At 42.3% G+C, this 23,244-nt stretch overlaps 1 protein-coding gene across 2 annotated transcripts in view; it reads right to left on the bottom strand.

The window, feature by feature from the left end:
- The window catches only part of TTC3 (tetratricopeptide repeat domain 3), a 107,369-nt gene that overhangs the window by 26,757 nt on the left and 57,368 nt on the right, over nucleotides 1-23,244 (bottom strand). For both annotated transcript variants that reach the window (XM_040980803.1, XM_040980805.1), the window contains 9 exons: nucleotides 22,747-23,073; nucleotides 20,023-20,274; nucleotides 19,452-19,498; nucleotides 18,508-18,564; nucleotides 15,672-15,745; nucleotides 13,264-13,425; nucleotides 7,547-8,585; nucleotides 6,739-6,804; nucleotides 1,674-1,823 (listed from right to left, as the gene is read on the bottom strand). In XM_040980803.1, coding sequence (XP_040836737.1) covers nucleotides 1,674-1,823; nucleotides 6,739-6,804; nucleotides 7,547-8,585; nucleotides 13,264-13,425; nucleotides 15,672-15,745; nucleotides 18,508-18,564; nucleotides 19,452-19,498; nucleotides 20,023-20,274; nucleotides 22,747-23,073 — 2,174 coding nt within the window. The remainder of the gene's footprint in view (nucleotides 1-1,673; nucleotides 1,824-6,738; nucleotides 6,805-7,546; nucleotides 8,586-13,263; nucleotides 13,426-15,671; nucleotides 15,746-18,507; nucleotides 18,565-19,451; nucleotides 19,499-20,022; nucleotides 20,275-22,746; nucleotides 23,074-23,244) is intronic.

Raw genomic sequence — 23,244 nt, 5'->3', positions numbered from 1 at the left:
AGAAAGTGCTCAAGCTCCCTAGCAGTAAGGGATATTAAAATAAAGGCCACATGAAGTTCCACTTAACCCCAGTGAGAATGGCCTATGGTGGGGAATAAGGGACCCTACTCCACTGCTGGTGGGGCTGCAGCCCTATGGAAGTTGGTATGCAGAATACTCAGGCAACTGAAAGTTCACCTACCACGTGACCCAGCAATCCCACTCCTGGGAATATATCCAAATGACGTGATACAAACACACAAGGAAGCAACCTGCACCCTGTATTCACTGCAACACAATCAACAACTGCAAACACGTGGAAGCAACCTAGATGCCCACTGAAAGAGGACTGGCTAAAGAAACCGTGGTACATTCACTCTATGAAATACTACTCAGCGATTAAAAAGAATCAAATTTTACCTTTTACATCCAAACGGGCCCGACTGGAGACCATTATGTTAAGCAAAATGAGTCAAGTCCAAAAGGACAAATACCATATATTCACTCTAAGACAAGACAATCCCCATCGAAAAAACACAACAAAAAGTAAAGGTAAATAAACACACACATAACCACACAAACGAAGGATGAACAGAGACCAGAATACCAGGAATCAAAGAAAATTAACGTATCTCCACTATGGGAAAAAAGTAGACCCCCAATGAATCTGTTAGAGATTAAACTTTCCACTGGTGCCTGTACCAACAGCATCATGAAATACGCAAAGAGCAGACAGTTGGAGTCATTTCTTCAACTCTTTAATTTTAATTGTTTTTTCTCACAGGCTACTCTTTGTTTTTGGTTTTGCTCATCTTAAAAAATGGCTCTTTCTTGTTGCAGCTAGTAGTTTTTTGGTTTCAATTCCATTTATTCTGGTTATGAATTTTATCATTTCTTGTTTTCTGTTCATTTTTTCTTTTTTAATAGATCCTTAAGAGGCATTAGATCATTTATATTTATTATTTATTAGATCATTTAGTAGAGACATTTTGACTGTAAGCACTTGATTTTACACTTAATCTTAGCCAAAAGGCCAAGAAGCGCTAAGTAAGCACTTGATTTTATCAACGTTCCTTTCAATACTGTTTTCGCTACTCATGGATTTTAATGTTTTTGTTTTCACTGTCCTTTCTTCAAAAGTTTTTATTTTCTCTTGTTAGCTTCTAATGTGACACATAAGTCATACAGTAGCATCGCTTTCTTCAAGAAGCTTTTTTATTTTCATCTCTTTAGCTACACATCGGTCATTCTATAGCATGTTATTTAACTTCCTGCTGTAAATTTTCTTTCATTCTGTTGTTGATTTTGTATTGCAGCTTTTTATTTAAAGTGATACACCATAACTGGGTAAGAGAGACTATCATATCCAAATGTGAGGACGCAATGCAATATGCGGCTCTATTTCCAACCCAAAAATGGACTCCCAATGAAACTGTTACATATATCTTGACAATAGGGTGCTGGACTCTCTGCCATTGTCCATGCCTGCACTGTCAGGATGCACTTAGAGGCCTGAATGATGGACTTAGGACTGTTCATGAAGGACTTTGCAATGAAGTAACAGAGGCGGAAATCCCAGAGCCTATGGAACTGTCTCATAAATAAATAAATCAAATAAAAATGGCACAAGCACAGTTACCTTCTACTAACAATACAACACGCAATTAGAGAAAGGTTGCTGATGGAAGAATTACCTTGTTTTCTTCTAAGTTCCTTTTCAGCTTTTCTTCCAGGTCCTTGGTCTCTTCTGAGCCCTTGAGCTTTATCTGCTCATACTTTTTGTATGCCTCCTGAAACTGTTCTTGTAGTAAATAGTACTCTTTTTCAATGCGTGAAATATCCCCCTAAAAGCAAATTACAAAATTGTCTATTAATTAAAAACACCTATTTATGCTCTTATTCTAAACTATCCCTTAAAACAAGCAAAGGCAGGTGAAAATACACAATCCAAAACCACACTAATTGAGGAATTTAAAACTTCTTTTTAAAAGATTTATTTATTTACTTTTTTATTAGAAAGGCAGATATACATAGAGCAGCAGACACAGAAAGATGTTCCATCTGTTGCTTTACTCCTCAAGTGGCAACAGCTGAGCCGATCCCAAGCCAGCAGTTTGTTCCAGGTCTCCCAAGCAGGAGCAGGGTCCAAGACTTTGGACCATCCTCTACTGCTTTCTCAGGCCACAAGCAGGGAGCTGACACGAAGTGGGGCAGCTGGGACACAAACCAGCACCCATACGGCATCCTGGCACATGTAAGGTAAGGTTTGGACATTGAGCCATCCTGCTGAGCCCAATCTAAGGTTTTGTGTTTTTTTTTTTTTTCTTTAAACAGCTTTGCATCCTGCTAGCACAAAAACAATCACATGCTTGAGACTGAAGAGCCTGCCTGCTGGATGCTGGCAAGTTCTGCTTGCTGCAGGGGCTTTGCTGCCAGGTGGCTTTGCTGCAGGGGCTTTGCTGCCAGGTGGCAGCCAGGCTGTGGAAGCCTGCCCAGCAGCACAAAGCAGATCTGTCTTCAATATCTTAGGTTCCTCCCCCAACACCTGAGCATAACCCACACGTATTGCAAATTCTGACTTCTCAAGCAAAATAGGAACTCCGGTCAGGGTGACAATGCATGGCTGTTCGCTTAGGAGTGCACCACTTCGCATTTCCCAGACTGGAAGTCTAGCACCATGAACACAGTCCATATTTAAATCAGACTGTGGCTCACAAGCAAGACTTTATGGTTTAAGATCTTAGCTACCTCTGCTTTCAGGTAAATCCTGGCAAAAGGATCACAATGAGCAGCAACCTAGAATTATAGATTAACATCACCAGTGGAGACAGGCAGGAAGCTCAATGCCAACTCTATGTTCTTACATTTAAAAGTCACCACACTTCTGGTTGAGATACCTGGCGTGACTTTAACAGACCAGAAAACAGAGTTAGGGATGGAAGGCAACTTCTCAAGGTCCCAGAAGAAAAGCAAACGCAAGTCTCAGTGGTGGAGCAATCAGCACCGGCCACATCAGCATCAACGTCTTGGAATTCAACTAAAGAAAGCATTTAGGGATTCTCCCAACAATGATGACAAGAATATTTCAGGATTAAAACCCTGTCTCACTCAACATAGCCTGATCTCAAATGAAGTGTAACGAGAACTCCACACCAGTTATTGTATTCAGTACACATTCACAGGCAAAAATGCTCACTACAGCACCACTTAAAAGCATGAAAGCTGACACATTCTGAATGTTCAACAATAAGAATCCAGTCAAATAAATACTCACACATTTAATGGGATACCAAATATCCACTAAAAATAAAACTATACATCTTAGGTTTACCAACCAGGGAGAAAAAATCCATCTATATTGTGTGAAAATTGCAAATTTTTAAAAAGATTTTTATTTATTTTTATTGGAAAGGCAGATATACACAGAGGAGGAGAGACAGAGAGGAAGATTTTCTGCCCGATGGTTCACTCCCCAAGTGACCGCAATGGCAGGAGGTGAGCCAATCTGAAGCCAGGAGCCTCTTCTGGGTCCCTCACATGAGTGCAGGATCCCAATGCTCTGGGCCGCCCTCGACTGCTTTCCCAGGCCACAAGCAGAGAGATGGATGGGAAGTGGAGCTGCCAGGATTAGAACTGGCATCATATGGGATCCCAGCACATTCAAGGAGAGGACTTTAGCCACTAGGCCATGGTGCCGGGCCTGAAGATTGCAAATTTTAAATAGAACATACACGAAGTATTCTATTTTTCACCTAAATCTAGGCAAGCGTACAAATAAGGCCTTAAAGTATGGCCATCCAAATAAAGCATGAGTGAAGGCAATGCAGATGACTTTCAATTTATTTTTCAAAATTTCAGTAATGTTCATTGGAAAAAAAAACCTAACAATTCTGTATTTCTTTTATAAATAGCAAAACTATAAAGTTATTTGTAAAAGTAAGCAGTAGATAACACAAAATTATAATTTTATTTTTTCTTTCTACTTAACTATGTTGGGTCTTGTAAATCATTCTAGAATCAGTAATTACAGAACTGCTTCATTTTAAGCAGTATACTGCTTCATTATAGAGATACGCCGGCCTTTAGCACTTCACCAGTCAAGGATGCTTACACTGTATCCCATTTCTACTAAAATAAACATTGGTGAAACAGATATACAAATACTCTTGCTCACTGATCTTCACATACACAGATACATTCAGGTAAATCCTAAATTGCCTTCCCCAGAAATTTGCATTTCACTGTTTCAAAAACCTGCAGGTAACTAGTTTATTATTGCAAGTGACACTGGCACTATTTTACATGTCTAAAATTCCCCAGTATTTCTTCTGCTGTGAATTGCTTATTCACATTTATTCCTATTGTTGTGAATAGATTGTTACTGCTTCCTTACTAGCTTGCAGAAACGTTCCTGTTAGTGAGTGCTGTGCTGTGCTGCAGGTGAGCGTCCCAGCTTCCAAGATGTGCTGTAACATCTGTGTGGTTGCTCTTACATCCACAGGTCCCATGCACGTGCACTCATGCTGGGACTGACCGTGTATAGAAACACACACACTTTTTTTGTTATTGGTCTAATGATAAAATTTCCCTTTTGGGGGGGTATTTTCATAAAAGCTCATTTTTTTCTAATAATTTTAAAAGATTTATTTATTTGAAAGTTAGTTACAGACAGAGGGAGAGACAGACAGACAGATCTTCCATCTGTTAGTTCATTCCCCAAATGACCTTCACTGCCAGGTCAAAGCCAAGAGCCAGGAATTTTCTCCAGACCTCCCACACGGGAGCTAGTCCCAAGTACTTGGACCATCTTCTACTCCTTTCCTAGGGGTCCATTAGCAGCGAGTTGGATGGCAAGTGGAGCAGCCAGGACTTGAACCAGCGTCTTTGTGGAATGCCTGCATTGTTAAGTGGTAGCTTAAATCACTAAGCACAACACCAGCCCCTCTTTCAATTTCTGATCTGCCAGGACTTCATTTTGTGTAAAAAAAGAAGCAGGGATCTAAACTATATTTTTCTAGATAGCAACCCATTTCTCCTAATATATTTAATAATCTTTTTGCTCACTGATAATTTAGAACTTTGCTTAAATCTCTATATTCTTCTATTCCACAGAACTTTTATTCTAACAGTTTACTTAAGTGATGTCCAGTTTCATAATCCTCTTGCTCACTCAGGAAGCTCGTTTTACAAATGAAGTGGAATCAATTTAAGTCCAAGTAAATCCTGAACAGGAGGCAGCCTCCAAGTGAGACACCCAGACCCTAGCCTCTGGATATGCGTGCCCTGGAACAGGCTCTCCTCTCTGGGCAGGCTGGCGGGGCTGCCCTGTGGGATGCAGACACTCGGAAGATGGGATGCAGTGCGGCTCCCCAAGGCAGGGCCTGCAAGCGCTGGGCTCCACGGGGCAAGCAACAGAGGCCGTCTGTCCATGGAGAGCACTAACCTGTGAGTAAGTGAACAAGCCACCCTGGAAGCAGAACCTCCAGCCCAAGTCACTCCTTGACTAAGTCCTCATCAGCCTCAGAAATATTTCCAGAACCATCCAGCTAAGTTGCTCCTAGAATTCTGATCCGGAGAAGCCATGAAAAAACAAATGCTTCTTAAGGCACTGGGTTTTGAGTTAATTTGTTATATAGATATCACTGCACATTGGAGTCGTGTTAAATTTTAAAAAGCCTAAGGGAAAATCAATCAATCTCCTTCATGTTATGGGTAGTCCTATCTAAGTACACAAAACACATTTTCATTTATGTCTTCTGTGGGTTTCTCAAAGCATTTAAACTTTTTTTCTTGATATAGACTTATGTATTTTACCTATTTGCTGCTACTCGAAACAGGGTATGATCATATACTAACAGGCTCTTGCTAGTACATGAGAAGGCATTTATTTCTATCCAATTGTACTCTGAATTCTTACTTTGGTACAGGTTTTCAGTTGGTTGTTTAAAATTTTCCAGAATACAATCTTAGCCTCTGTAAGTAATGACAATTCTATCTCCTATTTTCTACATTATTTTTTCTCATATTTAGTTTTTTCAGTGTCTCCGTAGTAAAAGGAAATACTAGTGATGCTTCAAGTTAAGATAGCTTGTAGCTTGAGAGAAAAATACTAGAATGTTGAGAAATATTAACTCTTATTTTATTATCATATTTGGTTAAAAAAAAAAACTTTAGGGCCCAGTGCAATGGCTCAATGACTAAATCCTCAGCTTGTACATGTTGGGATCCCATATGGGTGCCAGGTGGTGCCCAGCTGCTCCACTTTCCATCTAGCTTCTTGCTTGTGGTCTGGGAAAGCAGTGGAGGACAGCAAGCCTTGGGACCCTGCACCCACATGAGAGATCTGGAAGAGGCTCCTGGCTCCTGGCTTTGGATTGGTTCAGCTAAGGCCTCTTGGGGAGTGAACCAGCAGATGGAAGATCTTTCTCTCCTTCTCTCTGTAAATCTGATCTGCCTTTCCAATAAAAACAAATAAATCTATAATTTCTAATTCAATAACTTAAAGTGGTAAAAGTCTTTATAATACCTTTCTGTATTAACTCATATGAATAAGCTCACTTATAAATTAGTATATGGATATACTCATTATACCAATTAAAACAAATAAAACATTATATTTTAAAATCACTATGCTACAAGAAAATTCAATTTCCTTTGTATGGACTTTATTGGTTCCAAGACAGTTCTGCCTCATCATTCCCATCAAGAATTATGAGTGAAAATTAAACTCTGTTAACAGTTTAATATAATCTGACTCACCTGTTGTGTCTCAACAGGCTCATACGGCTCAGTGTTGACTTCTTCGTGTATTATGCTCCAAGACACCTACAGGGCAAAACAATCCCTTCAATTAGATTTCCCTCAATTTCTCTAGTAAATAAACTCACCAGGTAGTAACATTTTAAAACATGCTGTTTTTTTTTTGTACTTTTTTCTAATTTAGACTATGCTCTATGCTTTCACTAAGTAATTATATTAGTAAGGAATTACTTTCAGAATCAGTGTAACTGAAAATGCTTTTGGTTCGTCATACCTAACATTTCATTTAAAGCTCCCCCATCACTCAGACAGCTTAGGTGCGCAGTGGCTAACATCTCCTGCATCACATCCGGCCTCCACTTGCAGAGAAGCCGCCCTGTGCCCTGAGGAAAGAGCTCTAGGCACCCCTGCTTCTCTCCCTATGGATATTTCCTTACCTGTCTCATTCCTCCCCTGGTTTGGCAGCAGAGGCTGCGGCTTCTTATTGCCATTTGTCAGCCCACTTCCCCCTTCCTGCAGTAAACCCTACAGTCACGCCATGACTGCTGGGGAGGCTTGTCAATGCAGGCTTGACTGAGCAGGTGCACTTTTCTATAAAGAAGCAGCCACATCTTCCTACTGTGTGTTTATTAAAATGTCCCAGCTCCATCTGCCCACCCAATTACCTTATTTCTCAGTTGGTACAGAACTTGAATGCAAAAGGCAGATGATATTCAGTAAATTCAAAACTTCTAACAAATTTGCCCATCATGACTCATTTTTAAGAATTTTAACTTTGCTACATATTAAGACTTCTTGCGAGTCTCACCTGCGTGCCAACCGACTGTGTCTTTGGAGTATCTGCCACTTCACCGGCATGTTCTGCACATGTCTCACACATGCTGGGGTTCCCACGGTGCCCATCCCTTCCATGAGACTTGCTTGAGGACAGATCAGTACCACCCATGCTCTGCTGTGACTTCACAGACTGCTCCAGGGGAGGCTGGTGCCCAGCAGCTTGCTCAGGATTCATAGGACAACACTCAAAACCCACAGCAGCATTTTTATCTGCTGTGTCACTGGCTACAAAAGCTGGCACTGCCGCTACTGATCTTTGCAGCTGGTACTCGGAAGCAATACTGGGCAGGGGTGTGTAGACGGCAGTGTACTGGGTCAAACTCGGTAGGACGTTTATGTATGCTGGTGGTGTCTGGGTAATGTCAAATCCCTGAAAAGGAAGATAGGTACAGTACCCTGTGACCAAATGGGATTGAGTCCAGTAGCTTGGTTTCATGTCTTCAGAAACTGGTTTGGGAGAATGCGAGGAGACTCGCTTGTGATTCGTCTCCTCAACGATGTGCTTGGGAGAGTCGGAGGGGGGACCCTTGGGGTGTGCATTTTCAGGAAGTGGCTGGGAAGAGTGCTGCTCTGAGGCCGGTGTGGGCTTTGCATCTGCACAGGCTATTTGGGGACAACTGGCAGACACAGGCCTGGGTTTCGCATCCTCCGAGGCTGGGACTGTTGGGACGTCAGACACGGTGCTGGACTTCACATCTGGTTTAAATTCCCTAGCAGCTGGATTCAGTGGCAGTTTGGCTTGCAAATATTCTCCTGTTTTTGAAATTTCTTCCACTTTAGCTTTAAAATTTTTCTTCTTTCTTTTTTTCTTAAGTCGTAATGCAACTTTCCTCAATGCAATACAGTTGTCAATCACAACAAAACGAGGGCACCCCAGAAGAAAAGCTTTTAAACCTCCTGCTTTCTGTAGTATCTGTCGAGTTTCTTCTGGGAAAAACTCATATTCTTCAGAGAACATCTTGTTACTCATGTCCAAGGGACCGTGTTCCTCCAACAGCTGAGAGAAGTAACTTGGAAAAAAAAAGTACATTTGCATGAATTACTGTAAGGACAGACTCATATGTGTTTACTCAAAAAAAAAAAAAAAAAAAAAAAAAAACAAGCTCTTGCTGCCAAAGCAAAACATCATTTCACTTTTAATTTTCTCAATGCCCCACCTGCTATAACAAACATGATGAAGCAATAATAAAATAAGCAAAACTTAGATAACTCCTCAAAATATTTTTTTGAAAAAGATGGGATTAAGAAGACATTTTATACATTTTAATTATATAATTTTACAGGCTATTTTAAAATCAACGAATAAGTAAGAAAACTTATTCAGGAAAAATACCAATAGTTAATAAGAATGTCAACTGACAGGGTAGGTGACATGGCATGGCTTGGGACACTGACAGGGTGGGTGACTGGCATGGCGCTTGGGGCACTGGCAGGGTGGGTGACTGGCATGGCACCTGGGACACTGGCTGGGATGCCAGCAGCCTGGAGCAGTGTTGGCTCCTAGTTCCACTTGTGCTTCAGCTTGTAGCTTCCTGCTAATGCTTGACCCAGGAGGAAACAAGGATGTGGCTCAAACAACAGGTCCCTGACGCGCATGTGCCAAACCCAGACTGGCTCGCACCAGGCCTACCACTGGCCCTTGGACACTTGGGGAATGAAACAGCAGATAGGAGTTCTCTGTTCCTCTGCTGCTCAAACAGTTAAATAAATTAATAAATAAAATTTAGAAACAACATCATTTTTTAAAAAGAATGTCAAATGAACAGAAGAAGTAAAATCTCAAAATATCCTGTTTGAATATGGATGCAATAGATACAGTCAAATCTTCGTGTTTGGGCATGTGCAATGGCAAAGGGACTAAAACAAATCTCCATTAACCAACACAGTTCAACATCCTGACTGCTCCTCTGAACTGTTCATTCCAGCCTACATCTGCTTTCTTCTCTCATTCTTGTATCAGGCTCAAGTGGGCTTCTCCTTTTGAATGAATTTTGTGTATACTGTAAGACACAACTAGCATGAAAGCCGTATCAGGCATCACTAAGAAGCTGCCTTCAAAAACAAAAACCCCAAAAGGCTTTTTTTTAAATAATTAATGCAAAAAGAACAATGTGCTTGGAACAAAAGTTAAGAACAATGCTTCCGGGGTCATGGTGCAGTGGCGTAGCCACTAAAGTCCTCCCCTTGAATGCACTGGGATCCCATATGGTGCCAGTTCTAATCCTGGCAGCTCCACTTCCCATCCAGCTCCCTGCTTGTGGTCTGAGAAGACAGTCAGGGACGGCCCAAAGCCTTGGGACCCTGCACCCGTGTGGGAGACCCGGAAGAGCTCCTGGCTCCCGGCTTCAGAAGGTGCAGCTCCAGCCGTTGCGGTCACTTGGGGAGTGAACCATCAGATGGAAGATCTTTCTCTCTGTCTCTCCTCCTGTCTATATATCTGACTTTGCAATAAAAATATATAAATCTTTAAAAAACAAAAAAGAACAATGCTTCCCTGGAACAAACGAAGCTCAATTTTTGTACAGATGCTGCTGCAGGTAACTGCTATGACAAGTAAAATGACTGACGTCACAGTAACCAATGCTAAGATAAGGCCCAAACACTGCTTTCTGCTGCTGCTCGGGAACATTTAAAAGTCACCCAAAGTCCACTCTAAGGATTCTTTTTTTTTTTTTTCAAAGATTTAGTTACATTTATTACAAAGGTAGATATACAGAGAGGAGAGACAGAGAGGAAGATCTTTCGTCCGATGATTCACTCCCCAAGTGAGCGCAATGGCTGGTGCTGCGCTGATCCAGAGCCTGGAGCCAGGAACTTTCTCCAGGTCTCCCACACGGGTGCAGGGTCCCAAAGCCTTGGGTCGTCCTCAGCTGCTTTACCAGGTCTGCCGGGATTAGAACTGGCACCTGTATGGGATCCCAGTGTGTTCAAGGCAAGGAGTTTTATCCACTAAGCCACGACGCCGGGCCCCACTCTAAAAATTCTAATGACTATTTTCTTCTTAGAATAGCTTACACCCTTGAAATCTCTACTTAACGCATTTTTTTGTGCCAACTAAGGTTAAGGGTGGCTTTGTTCTAAGACTGCAAAGAGGCTTGTCCAGCAGCAAAGGGGACAAAAGGAAGGTAAAATGAGAGAAGTCAATCGCTGGTTGATTGAGTAACCCTTTTTAGGATTCTGATGTCTTGGCACAAATAACATCAGCTATCGCCAAAACCTGTGCAAACATATTTTCAGTCACTGTTAAGCTGCCATTAAGTTACACTAAAATAACTGGTGAACGGTATTAAAATCTTATTAAGAAAATACAGTTTTCTACCTGGAGTAAGAAAATTAAATCTGGAATGTCACGGTGAAGCAACAGTGACCACAGGAAAGGAAGACACTCCAGCACAAGAGCAATAAGCATCATGACTGTGAGGCTCAGGCGCCGACCACCAGTCACGTCTCTGGAGAGTGTGAGACACCTACACATGGGAGCTTCCTCTCCCTGTGACTGACTCACTCTTCTATTTCTCAACCCCTACCCCCAAAAAAAAGAACCAGAGAAAGAATTAAGCGCTATACTTGAATATATGACAGGAGTAAAAAATATTTTAAGAAAGCAAATTCCCCAGAGATGCTAATAGCTATTGTGTATACCAATACCTGTTTCTACGTGTACTTAAAACATTCCATAACTTGACATAATCATTAATATCTTAAATGGCTAAAGATGGGCATTGTGAAAGGCAATGCATGTTGTTGCCAGTCCTGGGAAAGGCATTTTTTTTTTTTAAAAAAACTATTTATATTTATTAGAAAGGCAGATATACAGAGAGAAGAAGAAACAGAGAGGAAGATCCTCCATCCGCTGATTCACTCCCCAAGTAGCTGCAACGGCCAGAGCTCAGCTGATCCAAAGCCTCCTACCTCCCCTGGGTCCTCCACATGAGCACAGGGTCCCATGGCTTTGGGCCATCCTCAACTGCTTTCTCAGGCCACAAGCAGGGAGCTAGATGGGAAACAGGGTCACTGGGATCAGAACTGGAGCCCATATGGAATCCTGGCACATGCAAGGCGAGGACTTCAGCTGCCAAGCCAGCACACCAGACCCAGGGAAAAGCATTTTAAAAAAGTAATCCGAGAATGTGTGTTTAGCTTAACAGTTAAGATAGTGGTTAGGATGTCTGTACCCTACACCCAAACACCTGGCTTCAACGCAGGCTCCTTATTCCAGACTCCCACTAATGCAGACCCTGGGAGGCGGCAGCGAAGGCCCAGGGAACAGCTTTAGCAGAATTCTGGACTACATACTTGGCTTGCAGCTTTAGCTCGGCTTAACCAAACCCTAGCTGTTGAAGACGTCTGGAGGGTCAAAAAGAAGATAGGAGTACATTTTCTCTCTCACTCTCACTTTGCCTCTCAAACAAATAAACATTTCAAAAATAAAATAGTATTCCCATCTTATTCTGGCGAAAATCAGTTTCATACATATTTATGTTTCATTTTTTTAGTATAAGGTATGTTCATTTATTTGACAGGGAGAGAGCTTTCATTCACCAGTATACTATATAGATGGCCAGGACAAAGCCAGGAGCCTCTAACTCCATCTGGATCTGTCAAATGGGTGGCACGGCCCCAGGTGACTGGGCCATCTAAGATTGCTTTCCTAGGCGCACGAGCAGGATCAGAAGTAGAGCAGCCAGGACTTGAACCAGTTCTTGTAAGTGATGCTGGCATGTTAGGCAGTCCAACAACCCACAGCACCACAAAAGCATCCTCAATGCTTACAGTCATATTTTGCAAACTTAAAGAAAGGAAGGAGAGAGATTGAAGAAGGGGAAAGAGGGAAGTATTATCCTCTTAGGACTGTACCTGTGAAGTATATATCTGTTCTCTTTATATTATTGAAAACCTTAAAAAGGAAGCCAATTATCTAACAAAACAGAGTCCTGCTCTCTCCCTGTGCAATTCCCCCAGCTGAACGTGACCCCTGCCACCTGGTCACTGGAATGGTGAGATTCCAAATGCACCCGCCGACACTGCAGTGGTGGGATCAGAGAAAACCATGGTTCTTTATGGCTCCTCTGAGAGCACCAGGTGAGTTTTAGTAAGGAGTGTCTATTTTATATTAGTGACTCAAACTGACAAAGCCAACAGTCACTAGGATTCTAAATTTAAGCATTAGAAATCATGAGCTAACGTTGTGTGACACGTGACAGAAGCACTGACGATGTTTTCTCAGAGGTTCTGAAGCACTGAGTCCTTTAATAAATGTGTGAATTAAATTAAAGACCCTCTGACCTTTCACTGATAGCTTCAGTTTAAAACAGCAGCCATGGCGGCCTGGTGAGGTAGCCTAGTGGGTAAAGTCCTCGCCTTGAATGCACTGGGATCCCATATGGGCGCCAGTTCTAATCCCGGCTGCTCCACTTCCCATCCAGCTCCCTGCTTGTGGCCTGGGAAAGCAGTCAAGGACGGCCCAAAGCCCTGGGACCCTGCATCCGTGTGGGAGACCTGGAAGAGGCTCCAGGCTTCGGATCGGCTCAGCTCTGGCCACTGTGGCTGCTTGGGGAGTGAATCAGTAGATGGAAGATCTTCTCTGTCTCTCCTCTGTTCTATACATCTGACTTTCAAATAAAAATAAAAGTAAATGTTTAAAAAAAAAAAAAAGCAGCCATAGCAATGGGAACCCAGCCTACTTACTCATATAGAGTGGAAGATTTTTGCTTCGGGTTAATTTCCCACACCTTCTTGTTGCGAACAACATATTCATTATTGTGCTGGTCATAGAGAGCTTCAAATTCTTCCACATCCTGCCGAAGATGGGCAGGCACTGCAAACGGGCCAGCAGAGCCTGGACTGCGTCTGGTGATGAAAAAAATAAATGTGTGTCAAGAATTAACTTTTGGGTAAATCAAAATAATACTGAATGGAAGTAAAGCAAAGGCACAATATCACATTATTAAAAATATGCTGCCAGGTACTGTAATACAGAAAAGTTACCCATCCACAATTAAGATCACGAGATATCTTACACATGACACTGAGCAGACACTTTTAATCAATGATCTACCTTTCTGCAAACTTTTTTTTTTAACAACTTAAGTCTTCTGAAAAGTTCAATGTTGTCTTGATTGTAGCTTTTTAGAGAGTTAAGAGAAAAAAATGAAGATTTTAGAGTAATTGCTATTAAATTAAAGTTAGAGAGACTGGTAAAAGGTACTAGCAAAAAATTTGAGAAGTAAAATATCTTACCACTCGAAAAAGTTGAAGTAGTTTGTGTACTGTAAAGCCACACTGCATGTTTAAATCCAGGCTCTGCTGTCTTGGCAAATCTACCTGCTTCCTTATCTACACAGTGGCCTTAAACACTGCACCTGTCTCCTAGGGCAGGTCAAGTGAGTTCTTTGCTTAAAGTCCTCAGAACTGTACCTTATCAGAACTGTGCTCAGTCTGAGTATGAAGTTCCAACTCGAGTGGCACAAGTGAGTGTCAAGCTTAGGAAAGCCTAAACTGTCAGCCTGAATGCTGTGTCTCCCTCAAAGTTCTCAGGGTGAGACCCAATCACCCATGAAGGGCTGTTGAAGTGGGGGATATCTGGAACTTGATTTTCTTGAGAGCCGAACACTCATTATTGGGTTTGTGTCCTTAAAAAGAATCCAGGAGCCAGTGCTGTGCTGATGCTACCATCCTATGTGGGCTCCAGACTGTGTCCAGGCTGCTCCACTTCTGATCTAGCTCCCTGCTCATGCACCTTAGAGCAGCAAAAGACAGACCAATTACTTGAGCCACTGAATCTATGTAGGAGACCCAAAAGAACTTACAGCCTCCTGGCTTTGGATTGGCCTAGTTTTGTCCAGCTCTGTCTGTTGCGGTCATTTGGGGAGGGAACCAGTGGATGGAAGATCACTGCGTGCGCTCTCTCTCTCTGTAAATCTGCCTTTCCAATGAAAAGAAATAAATCTTTAAAAGGAGAAGAGTCCAGAGAGCTCCCCTGTCCTTTCTACTGTGTGAGCACGTGTGTGAGCACACACCTACACACCAGGAAGAGACCCTCACCATACACCAAGCCCCTCTAACACTGACCTGGAACTTCCCACACACCACAATCATAAGAAATCAATGTCTGCTGCTTGTTAGATACCCAGCTTACAGGATATTATTGTAGAGCCCAAAGAAGGGGCTACTATTATGATTTAATGTAAAAGAATTCCTCCATTTAAAGAATCCATGGAAATGGCTGCAAAGTTAATTCACCTCTCATCTCAATTAACAAATGTTAAAAAAAAAAAAAAAGGTAGGCTCATGGAAGAAAATGAAAAAAAAAAAAGGCTATTGCTATTCATTACTCTTTGTTTGAAGATTTATTTGAAAAGCAGAGTGACAGAGAGATCTGCCAGGATCCCATATAGGTGCCGGTTCTAATCCCGGCAGCCCTGCTTCCTATCCAACTCCTTGCTTGTAGCCTGGAAAAGCAGTTGAGGACGGCCCAAAGCCTTGGGACCCTGTAGCCACGAGGGAAACCCAGAAGATGCTCCTGGCTTCTGGCTTCAGATTGGTGCAGCTCCGGCCATCGCAGCCACTTGGGGAGTTAATCAACGGATGAAAGATCTTCCTCTCTCTCTCTCTCTTCTCCTCTCTCTATATCTGACTTTCCAATAAAAAATAAAATAGATCTTAAAGAAACTCAGTTTTATCAAATGTATAAGGTTAAACTATAACATTATATACAGCTGCCAAAATATCTTCGTACTCAAGCAGAAAAGCTTTAATTATCAATAGGATGTTATTTCCACTGAATATTTTACAAGCTTATTTTCTAGACATTCTCTTTGGATTTTCCCATAGCGCCTTGCATTAGGAGGTTCTCGATATATACTTATGGAATGAATTTCATCACCCTGCAATGGTTAACTGAATTCCTCAGGTCTAAAAGCCTAAAATTGAGTCATAAATTCGATCAAGATGAATAATGGCAGGTCAGGATAAAAGATGGGTATCTCTGCAAAGGGAAGTGAGAGTCACAAAACACAGATGTGCACTGTTAACTGAAACCGCCCACCAGTGGAAATGTGGGCTAAAATGAAGCAAAAGTTAGAAACTGTACTTACTTATGGTCTTCCCCCAAAGTGGCAGTCTCATTGTTTGATGTGACTGAAGTTTTTCCAGACCCAACTAGCATAGGCTGGATTGAGAGAGAAAAATGGCAATGATTTTCTTCCTCAAAATCCATGAGAGAAAAACATTATCACTTAAACTGATGAATGTTTAAATAAACACACATACTAACTGCAATGTATGAAAGATGTATCTACATTTTGTCAAAAAGACCACAGCATGATCTTGGATTCAACAGTTAGAAAAAACTCAGGTTGACATTTAGGGTATTTTCCAATATGCAAGACAATTAAATGTCACTTGATTTAAAATTAAGCCCAAGGAAAACTTGGTTCTAAGACAGATTTCATTGAAGAAAGAAAAATTAAATAACGGTAGAAATACATAGTCTTCAAGTGTTTATTTAAGAGATTTCTTTTTCTTGCAAGTATTCTCTCACTTCTTTCATTATGTATATGTTTGATGTTTTTCCTATTAAAATACCAGAGATGTGGAGATATTTTGCACTTGAGCCTTGATGAAAAAAGTACGTGATATGTTCAAAGCTTCCTGAATTATTTTCTGACCAGTAGTCGCACAAAGTTTCAATAACATGGCACATAAAACTAACCACTGGAAAGGATTTTCTCCTGAGACGCGTGTTTAGCGCGCTTCAGTGTCTACACCTGGTGCTGTGCCGCAGAAGCAGAGCCGGCCACACGAGCCTCTGACCATCAAGGGCCTGCCTGTTCCCCCTCGGCCAGCGCACCCGGCTGCAGCTGGGCTGACGGTGTGTGCCCACAGGGGCAGCTCTGCGCTGAAGGCTTTCCCCGGAGGGAGCCGACCTCACCGCCGTGTTAACAGCCCACCTACCCTTGTAAGGAATCACCGTCAGGCCTCGCAGCCTGAGCCCAGTTTCAGGTTTTCAATCTTCAGCCCAAATGAAAACTTAAAGACATACTCAATTTTTTTTTTTTACCATTTTATTGAAAATATTTAAAAGCTGTTTTTACAGGTGTTTTTGGTAATGTGTAATGAAATTTGAAAACTACCAAAAATCAAGGGAACTTTTTTATTCAATTCTTTTTCTGGCGTAAGTTTTATTGGAACTCTCAAGTAACTCCTATCCTTTTGTAAAACTAAGTTACTCGGGGCCTGGGTGATGGTGTAGTGGTTAAAGTCCTCACCCTGTGTGTGCTGTTATCCCATGTGGTTGCCGGTTCTAGTCCCAGCGGCCTTGCTTCCCACCCATCTCCCTGCTTGTGGCCTGGGAAATCAGTTGGGGACAGCCCAGATCCTTGGGACCCTGTACCCACAAGGGAGAACCAGGGAGCTCCTGGCTTCAGATTGGCTCAGCTCCAGCCGCTGCGGCCACTTGGGGAGTGAACCATCGGACGGAGGATCTTCCTTTCTGTCTTTCCTCCTCTTTCTATATCTGACTTTGCAATAAGAATAAATAAATCTTAAAAATAAACTAAGTTACTCCCTCTCGCTTGGTTCCCTCTTTCCTTCCAAAGTAATAAGAATCCACAGGAGACTGAAAAATAACACCCTTTGTATTATCCCAAAGGTTTGGAGTAGAACCTTAGGTGAGAAAATGGAAAATATTCTACTAATTCTGAGATCTTTATGATGACTAGCATTCATTATTTGATTAAAATTTTATTTGGAAGACGGAATGATAGACACTGGTTCATTTCTCATATGGCCACAAGAGTCAGGTCTGAGCAAGGCTGAAGCCAGGAGCCAGGAACTCCACCTTGGTGGCAAGGGCCCAAGAACACAGGCCATGTTCCACTGCCTTCCCAGTCTCATTAGGGCAGTTGTATGGTAAGTGCAGCAGGCAGGACTTGAACCAGCACTGACAGGGGATCAATGATATCACAGGCAGCAGCTTGTAAGCACCGTTCCCCATCATTTATTAGTATCACTGTTATAGTTGTTCTACAGATGAGGGAAGTAAAGTAACAGGCCCAAGATCCCACAGCTAGTAACTGATGAACCAAGACGTGAACCCAGTCCTGCTGAACTCCAAAGCTGCCTTTGGCATTTTGCTCTATGACTACCCACAGATTCCTATGTTATAACAGTATCTGCACTCTACAGTCTCTGTAACACAAGAGAACAGGACAGAGTAAATAGTGTTGAAGTAGCTGTATGACCTAGCATTAACATGCTGGTTGGGATCAGAGTGCCTGGGTTCAGTCCCGGCTCTGGCTCCCTGCTAACGCAGACCTGCAAGGCAGCACTGAAGGCTCCTGAGCTGCTTCTGCTTCCCAGCCTTGGCTCTGGTAAGCATCTGGGAATGACCAGCACGCGGGTTCTCTTTCTCTGCCTCTCAAAAACGAATAAATAGGGGCTCACACTGTGGTGTTGTGCATAAAACTGCCACCACCTAGAACACTGGCATCCCATCAGGATGCAGGTTCAAGTCCCAGCTGCTCTTCTTCCACTCCAGTTCCTGCTAATGACCTAGGGAAAGCAGTGGAGGATGGCCCAAATGCTTGGGCCCCTGCTACCCATGTGGGAGACCAGGAAGAAGCTCCTGGCTCCTGGTTTCCACTGCCCCCATTTCCAGCCAATGTAGCCATTTGGCAGCAGATCCATCTTTCTGTCTTTCTGTAACTTCTTCCAAATTAATAGAATCTCGGGGAAAAAAAAAAAGACAATGTTTAACTTATATTTGTTTATAGCACAGAAGACTGCCAAAATACATCTGAAATGTAGAAAGTTTTTACCTTTGAAAATGTTTCAACATATTCCAATTACTTCTTAATCTATAATCTATTTTGTATATTAAAAATCAATTTGGGCAGTTTACATGAAAAATTAATACAGAAAACACCATACCTTTGAATCTTTTGGCTTCTTTTTCTTGCCTTTGTTTTTCACTTTAGTAGAACTTAACTAAAAAAATGAGAAAAAAAATCAACAAATACTCCAATAACAGCATCATGAAACTCAACGTAAACCATATTTGCAGACTAATTAAAAGTTAAATACACATAAAATGTTTAAAATAATGTAACAGTAAATTATATGCTATAATTTATAACAAATAATATGAAAAAGTCTGATGATGCTTAAAAAATTACAACTAAAACTGTTCTTTTTTTATTATTTTATTTTGAAAATTTGTTCTAACATTTTAACTTAATCTGCAACAACTTTTCTATGTTAAGTAATTAGTCAGGCTTTCAAGTAATTCTGATTTTATGTATTATGGCAATTTTCTGATATTCCTTTCCTGATTTGGGTTAATCAGACCCCTGCATTTGGCCAGGGAGCGGGACACACAGGCAGCATTCACCCAGCAGATTATGACAGAATCTCATGTTTAAACAGGCGATCTGATCCGCAGGGTCAGGGAATAAGAGGCTTGCATTTCAAAAACTGCCACGATGCTGTTCCTCTCTACTGAGTCACCTTCCTAAGCTGCATGAATTTCTAGCAACTACAACTTAGGAAGGAAAACTCTGGAATTATTTTTAACTTAAATTTAATTTAGAGTCACTCAAAACAAAATTCTTACATTTTCGTTCCAAGGGAGGTTTATACTTGTTAGCTGTGAAACTTTATGGAAACTGCTGAATCTAGCAAGCACCGGAGTCTGCTGATCCCGCTGCAAGAGGAAGCCCAGCACAGACTTTTCTAACGAGGCAGGACGTTTTTCCCAGAAGGGTCTGCAGTTAGGTTCTGGAATGTCTCTGCAACATTAGCCAGCACCGCCTGGGTCCACCCCTCCCGAGGCAGATAAAAGCTACGACCTGCACCCATGTGAGAAAGTGACTTACTGGTGTCTCCCCGCTGTCTTGTTTCCGCAGGATAGTACAGCGGCTATCTGTGGGAAGACAGACGGTTTGGTGAGGAGTGAAATGAAGACATGTCCGTAAGGAAGCTGTGCCACAGCCCAACTTTTGTGACCCCCAGTTCTAGGCTTGTCCCATTAAAATAGAGGTGTTATTTGTTGTATATTCTGCAAACATCACCTATTTCTGCAGGTAATTATTTTTTTGAATGCTACAAATCAAACTGCTTTTGAATGAATACATTCCATCCATTTAATATGCAATCTTTGCCTCGATGCTGTGAAACATATCTAAAATGGGAACAGATACTGTCAAAGGTATCTCAAAATGGGTGCGTTAACAAAGATACCTGAGTTATCTTAACACTAAGCTTAACAAGTTTCATATTAAAAAATCACCATCAACTACTATCTTCCCCCAGGGAAACAGATCCGACCATGACACCACTCTGTAAAGTACTGACATGACACCTCTCTGTAAAGTATTTGAATAAACTAGATCCTTCACAGCTTACCTTCCCCTAGTATTAAACAGAACCTAAACTTGGTCCACATACCCATTATATCAAAGAACTCATCTAAAGCGCTGTGGAGGGCTGGGAACTTGTCTCGGTGTTCTTCAAGCAGCCATATTAAGCAGCGTGCTTCCTTCAATGACGTGGGCTCGCAGAAGTAATCCAGCTGCTTTCCCTGGATGGACTTCAGCTTATGGCCGTATTTCTCATTCCACAGGAAAGGTAGGATGCTGAAATCAAGCTCTTTAAGGGTTGCTCGGTAACGAGAAAGAAAACGTCCTGTGGCGTCTAACCCTGGAATGAAAACAAAGCCTAAGTCAGAGAAAAATGACACATCGGTCAGGGTTACTTCTCTGAGTGGCTCCACTGTGGCTGGACTGCATTTCCAGAAGAAATGTTTCAATACTTGAGAAGAGACTCCTACTGAGTGCTCCTCAGCAACAGGAGCTTGGTCCCACTCCCCAGCACGCCTCCATGTGACAGTCACCTCCTGCCTGGCTCCAGGGTTCTCAGGTCTGCCAGGATGGCTCAGTCAGCGTGACCCTGGACATGCTACCTCTTCCAGATGAAACTGTCAGCTTGCAGACACGTGCTGAATGAGAAACTACCATCTTTACACATTAGAAAGCCACACAGAATTCAATTCAAGGTTTAAGAAATAGCAAATTCACATCTCCACATAAGGCTCAGATGTTTACTACTGAAATGTTCATTCTCTCATTTGTGCTCTGTTTTTGTCTTGCTCCATCTTTTGCTAAACATATAAGCAGCCTTCTCTTTTTAAAAAAAAAAAGATTTTATTTATTTTTTATTGGAAAGTCAGATACACAGAAAGGAGGAGAGACAGAGAAGATGATCTTCCGTCTGATGGCTCATAACCCAAGTGACCACAATGGCCAGAGTTGAGCCAACCTGAAGCCAAGAGCCAGGAGCTCTTCCAGGTCTCCCATGCAGGTGCAGGGTCCCAAGGCTTTGGGCCGTCCTCGCCTGTATCTGCAGGCCACAAGCAGGGAGCTGGGTGGAAAGCAGGGCTGCTAGGACACAAACCAGTGCCCATACAGGATCCTGGGCACGCAATGTGAGGACTCTGGCTACTAGGCTATCTCGCCAGAACCACGCTGGCTTCTCTTAAGTTAAATACACATTTGATTGGTGTCATTATCTCTTTATGAGTGAGAAGTAAAATTCCAGGAATTGTGAGGCATTTTATAAATTAAACATGTAAAGACTACAGTAACAGCCTTACTAATGAAGATGCCTGAACTTCTACAACTTTAAACAGAAGCTATCAAGCACACATACTTAGTAAAATCAGAATAAACATGGATTATTCCCATTTGCCAGCTTGGATGAACACTGGCTGGCACTCTTGGCCATGAAACTTAAGACAACAAGTGAATCAAGCTGATAAAAAGGAAGCAATAGCTTTAGAACCTACATAACTGATGGACACTAGTGGTCATCATTCCACTTCAGAGTTCCTTCCTGAGGCCACAAGCCTTTGGAGAGCTTCGCCCAAAGCGGGAACACTGAGCTTGCTGCCACCTCTGTCTCTGCCCACAGATATTGGCAAGCACCATTGGGTAGCTTCCCTGCAGCCTCAGGATTCCAAGAGCCCCGTGTCTCAACACCTCATGCAATAGACAGGGGTGAGTAGTGGAGGAGACCCGCTGTGGAGAGGTCAGGCCACTTGTCTGTGTCCTCCCCACTCCTCTTACTCTGCTAACCTACTCATCTACTGCGCTAGGCCAGCTGCCATCCTGGTTACACAGACACACAGCTCCTGGTAAGCAGCCAAAGCATCCCGGCCTGGTGTTAGACTACCACCATCTGCAGCTCTTTCTGCAGGCCATGCACGCTCTTGGGAAAACAGGCTACATGGAGCCTTTCCTCAGCCTTGTCTTCTCCTACCCAGGTCAGAAAGTCGAAGCTGTGCATCAAAGTTGCACAATGCTATGACTCACAACAGCCTCACCCACCCCACGGTATGTTCCTCTTAACTTTTACAGATTTGCCCAAGGTGATTCTAAATAATTATTTACTTCTATTCTTCCCCTACATTTTCATTCAAACTCTCTGAACTTGAGATTGTCTTTATCACTCCCAAAAGCTCCCTCAGGGACTGCAGGTGTGCTGCTCACAGGAAGTGATGCCCACTGTTCCCATCACGCGCACATTTACAAGCAGCTCAGCAGCAAACAGGTCAGGGTTTCCTCACTAGCTGACCACCATCTGCTAATGCCTTCTGAAAAAAATGTAACCTAGTCACAGAACACCAAAAAGTTTGGTGGTGGTGGTGTGCAGAATTTTTAGCCATGCAAATTTGTAGTCCTGTGTTTAAAAAGTATGATATGACAGGGCCCGACGTGGTGGCGCAGTGGTTAAGGTCCTCGCCTTGCACGCCCGGGATCCCATATGGGCACCGGTTCTATCCCAGCAGCCCCGCTTCCCTTCCAGCTCCCTGCCTGTGGCCTGGGAAAGCAGTCAAGGACGGCCCAAAGCTTTGGGACCCTGCACCTGCATGGGAGACCCGGAAGAGGCTCCTGGCTTTGGATCGGCATAGTATCGGCCATTGCACTCACTTGGGGAGTGACTCATCGGACGGAAGATCTTCCTGTCTCTCCTCTCTGTATATCCGCCTTTCCAATAAAAAAACAATAAAATAAATCTTTAAAAAAAATAAATCTTAAAAAAAAAGTATGATATGACAGGAAAATGAAGATTCAGAGGCTTATGTCTGTATTCTAGAATATTCAAAGGACATACCAAAGCCATTAAGTTTCTGGATCCAGGTGGCTAATTTGGGCTCCACTTCTTTAAGCTCACTCAAGACATGGAGAAATATCCTTGTCTTTACTCTGTTCTTTTCTTGAACCAAATGACGAATGACATAGTCCACTGCTTCATTTAGAAAGTTTTTGCTGGAGAAACAGGTTGTATAGTTTTCTGTGCTGAGGACTTTCCAAGAAAGCAGTTCTTTGAGAAGCTTGGAAGTATTCAGAACGCCAGACTGAATCTTGTCAGCATACTGCTTTATGCACTGCAGAATTCTATCATCAAGGAACTGACAGTTCTGAACATGGCCTGTCGGTGCTAAGGATAAACAACAGTTTATTTAACTGGGTTATTTAAATGCTAAACAGCACTCATTTGCAGCAATAAAACTTAGCATAATGTTAAATTACACAATAAAATATGACTGATTTTCTATGTTGTTGTACATCAGGGGTAGGGAATCTTTTTTTCTTTCATAGACTATTTAAA

This window comes from Ochotona curzoniae, unplaced genomic scaffold (genome assembly GCF_017591425.1).
Source record: "Ochotona curzoniae isolate NIBS_2020 unplaced genomic scaffold, NIBS_Ocur_1.0 contig_3498, whole genome shotgun sequence".
NCBI classification, from domain to species: domain Eukaryota; kingdom Metazoa; phylum Chordata; class Mammalia; order Lagomorpha; family Ochotonidae; genus Ochotona; species Ochotona curzoniae.
This window is presented reverse-complemented; position numbering and strand designations above follow the sequence as displayed.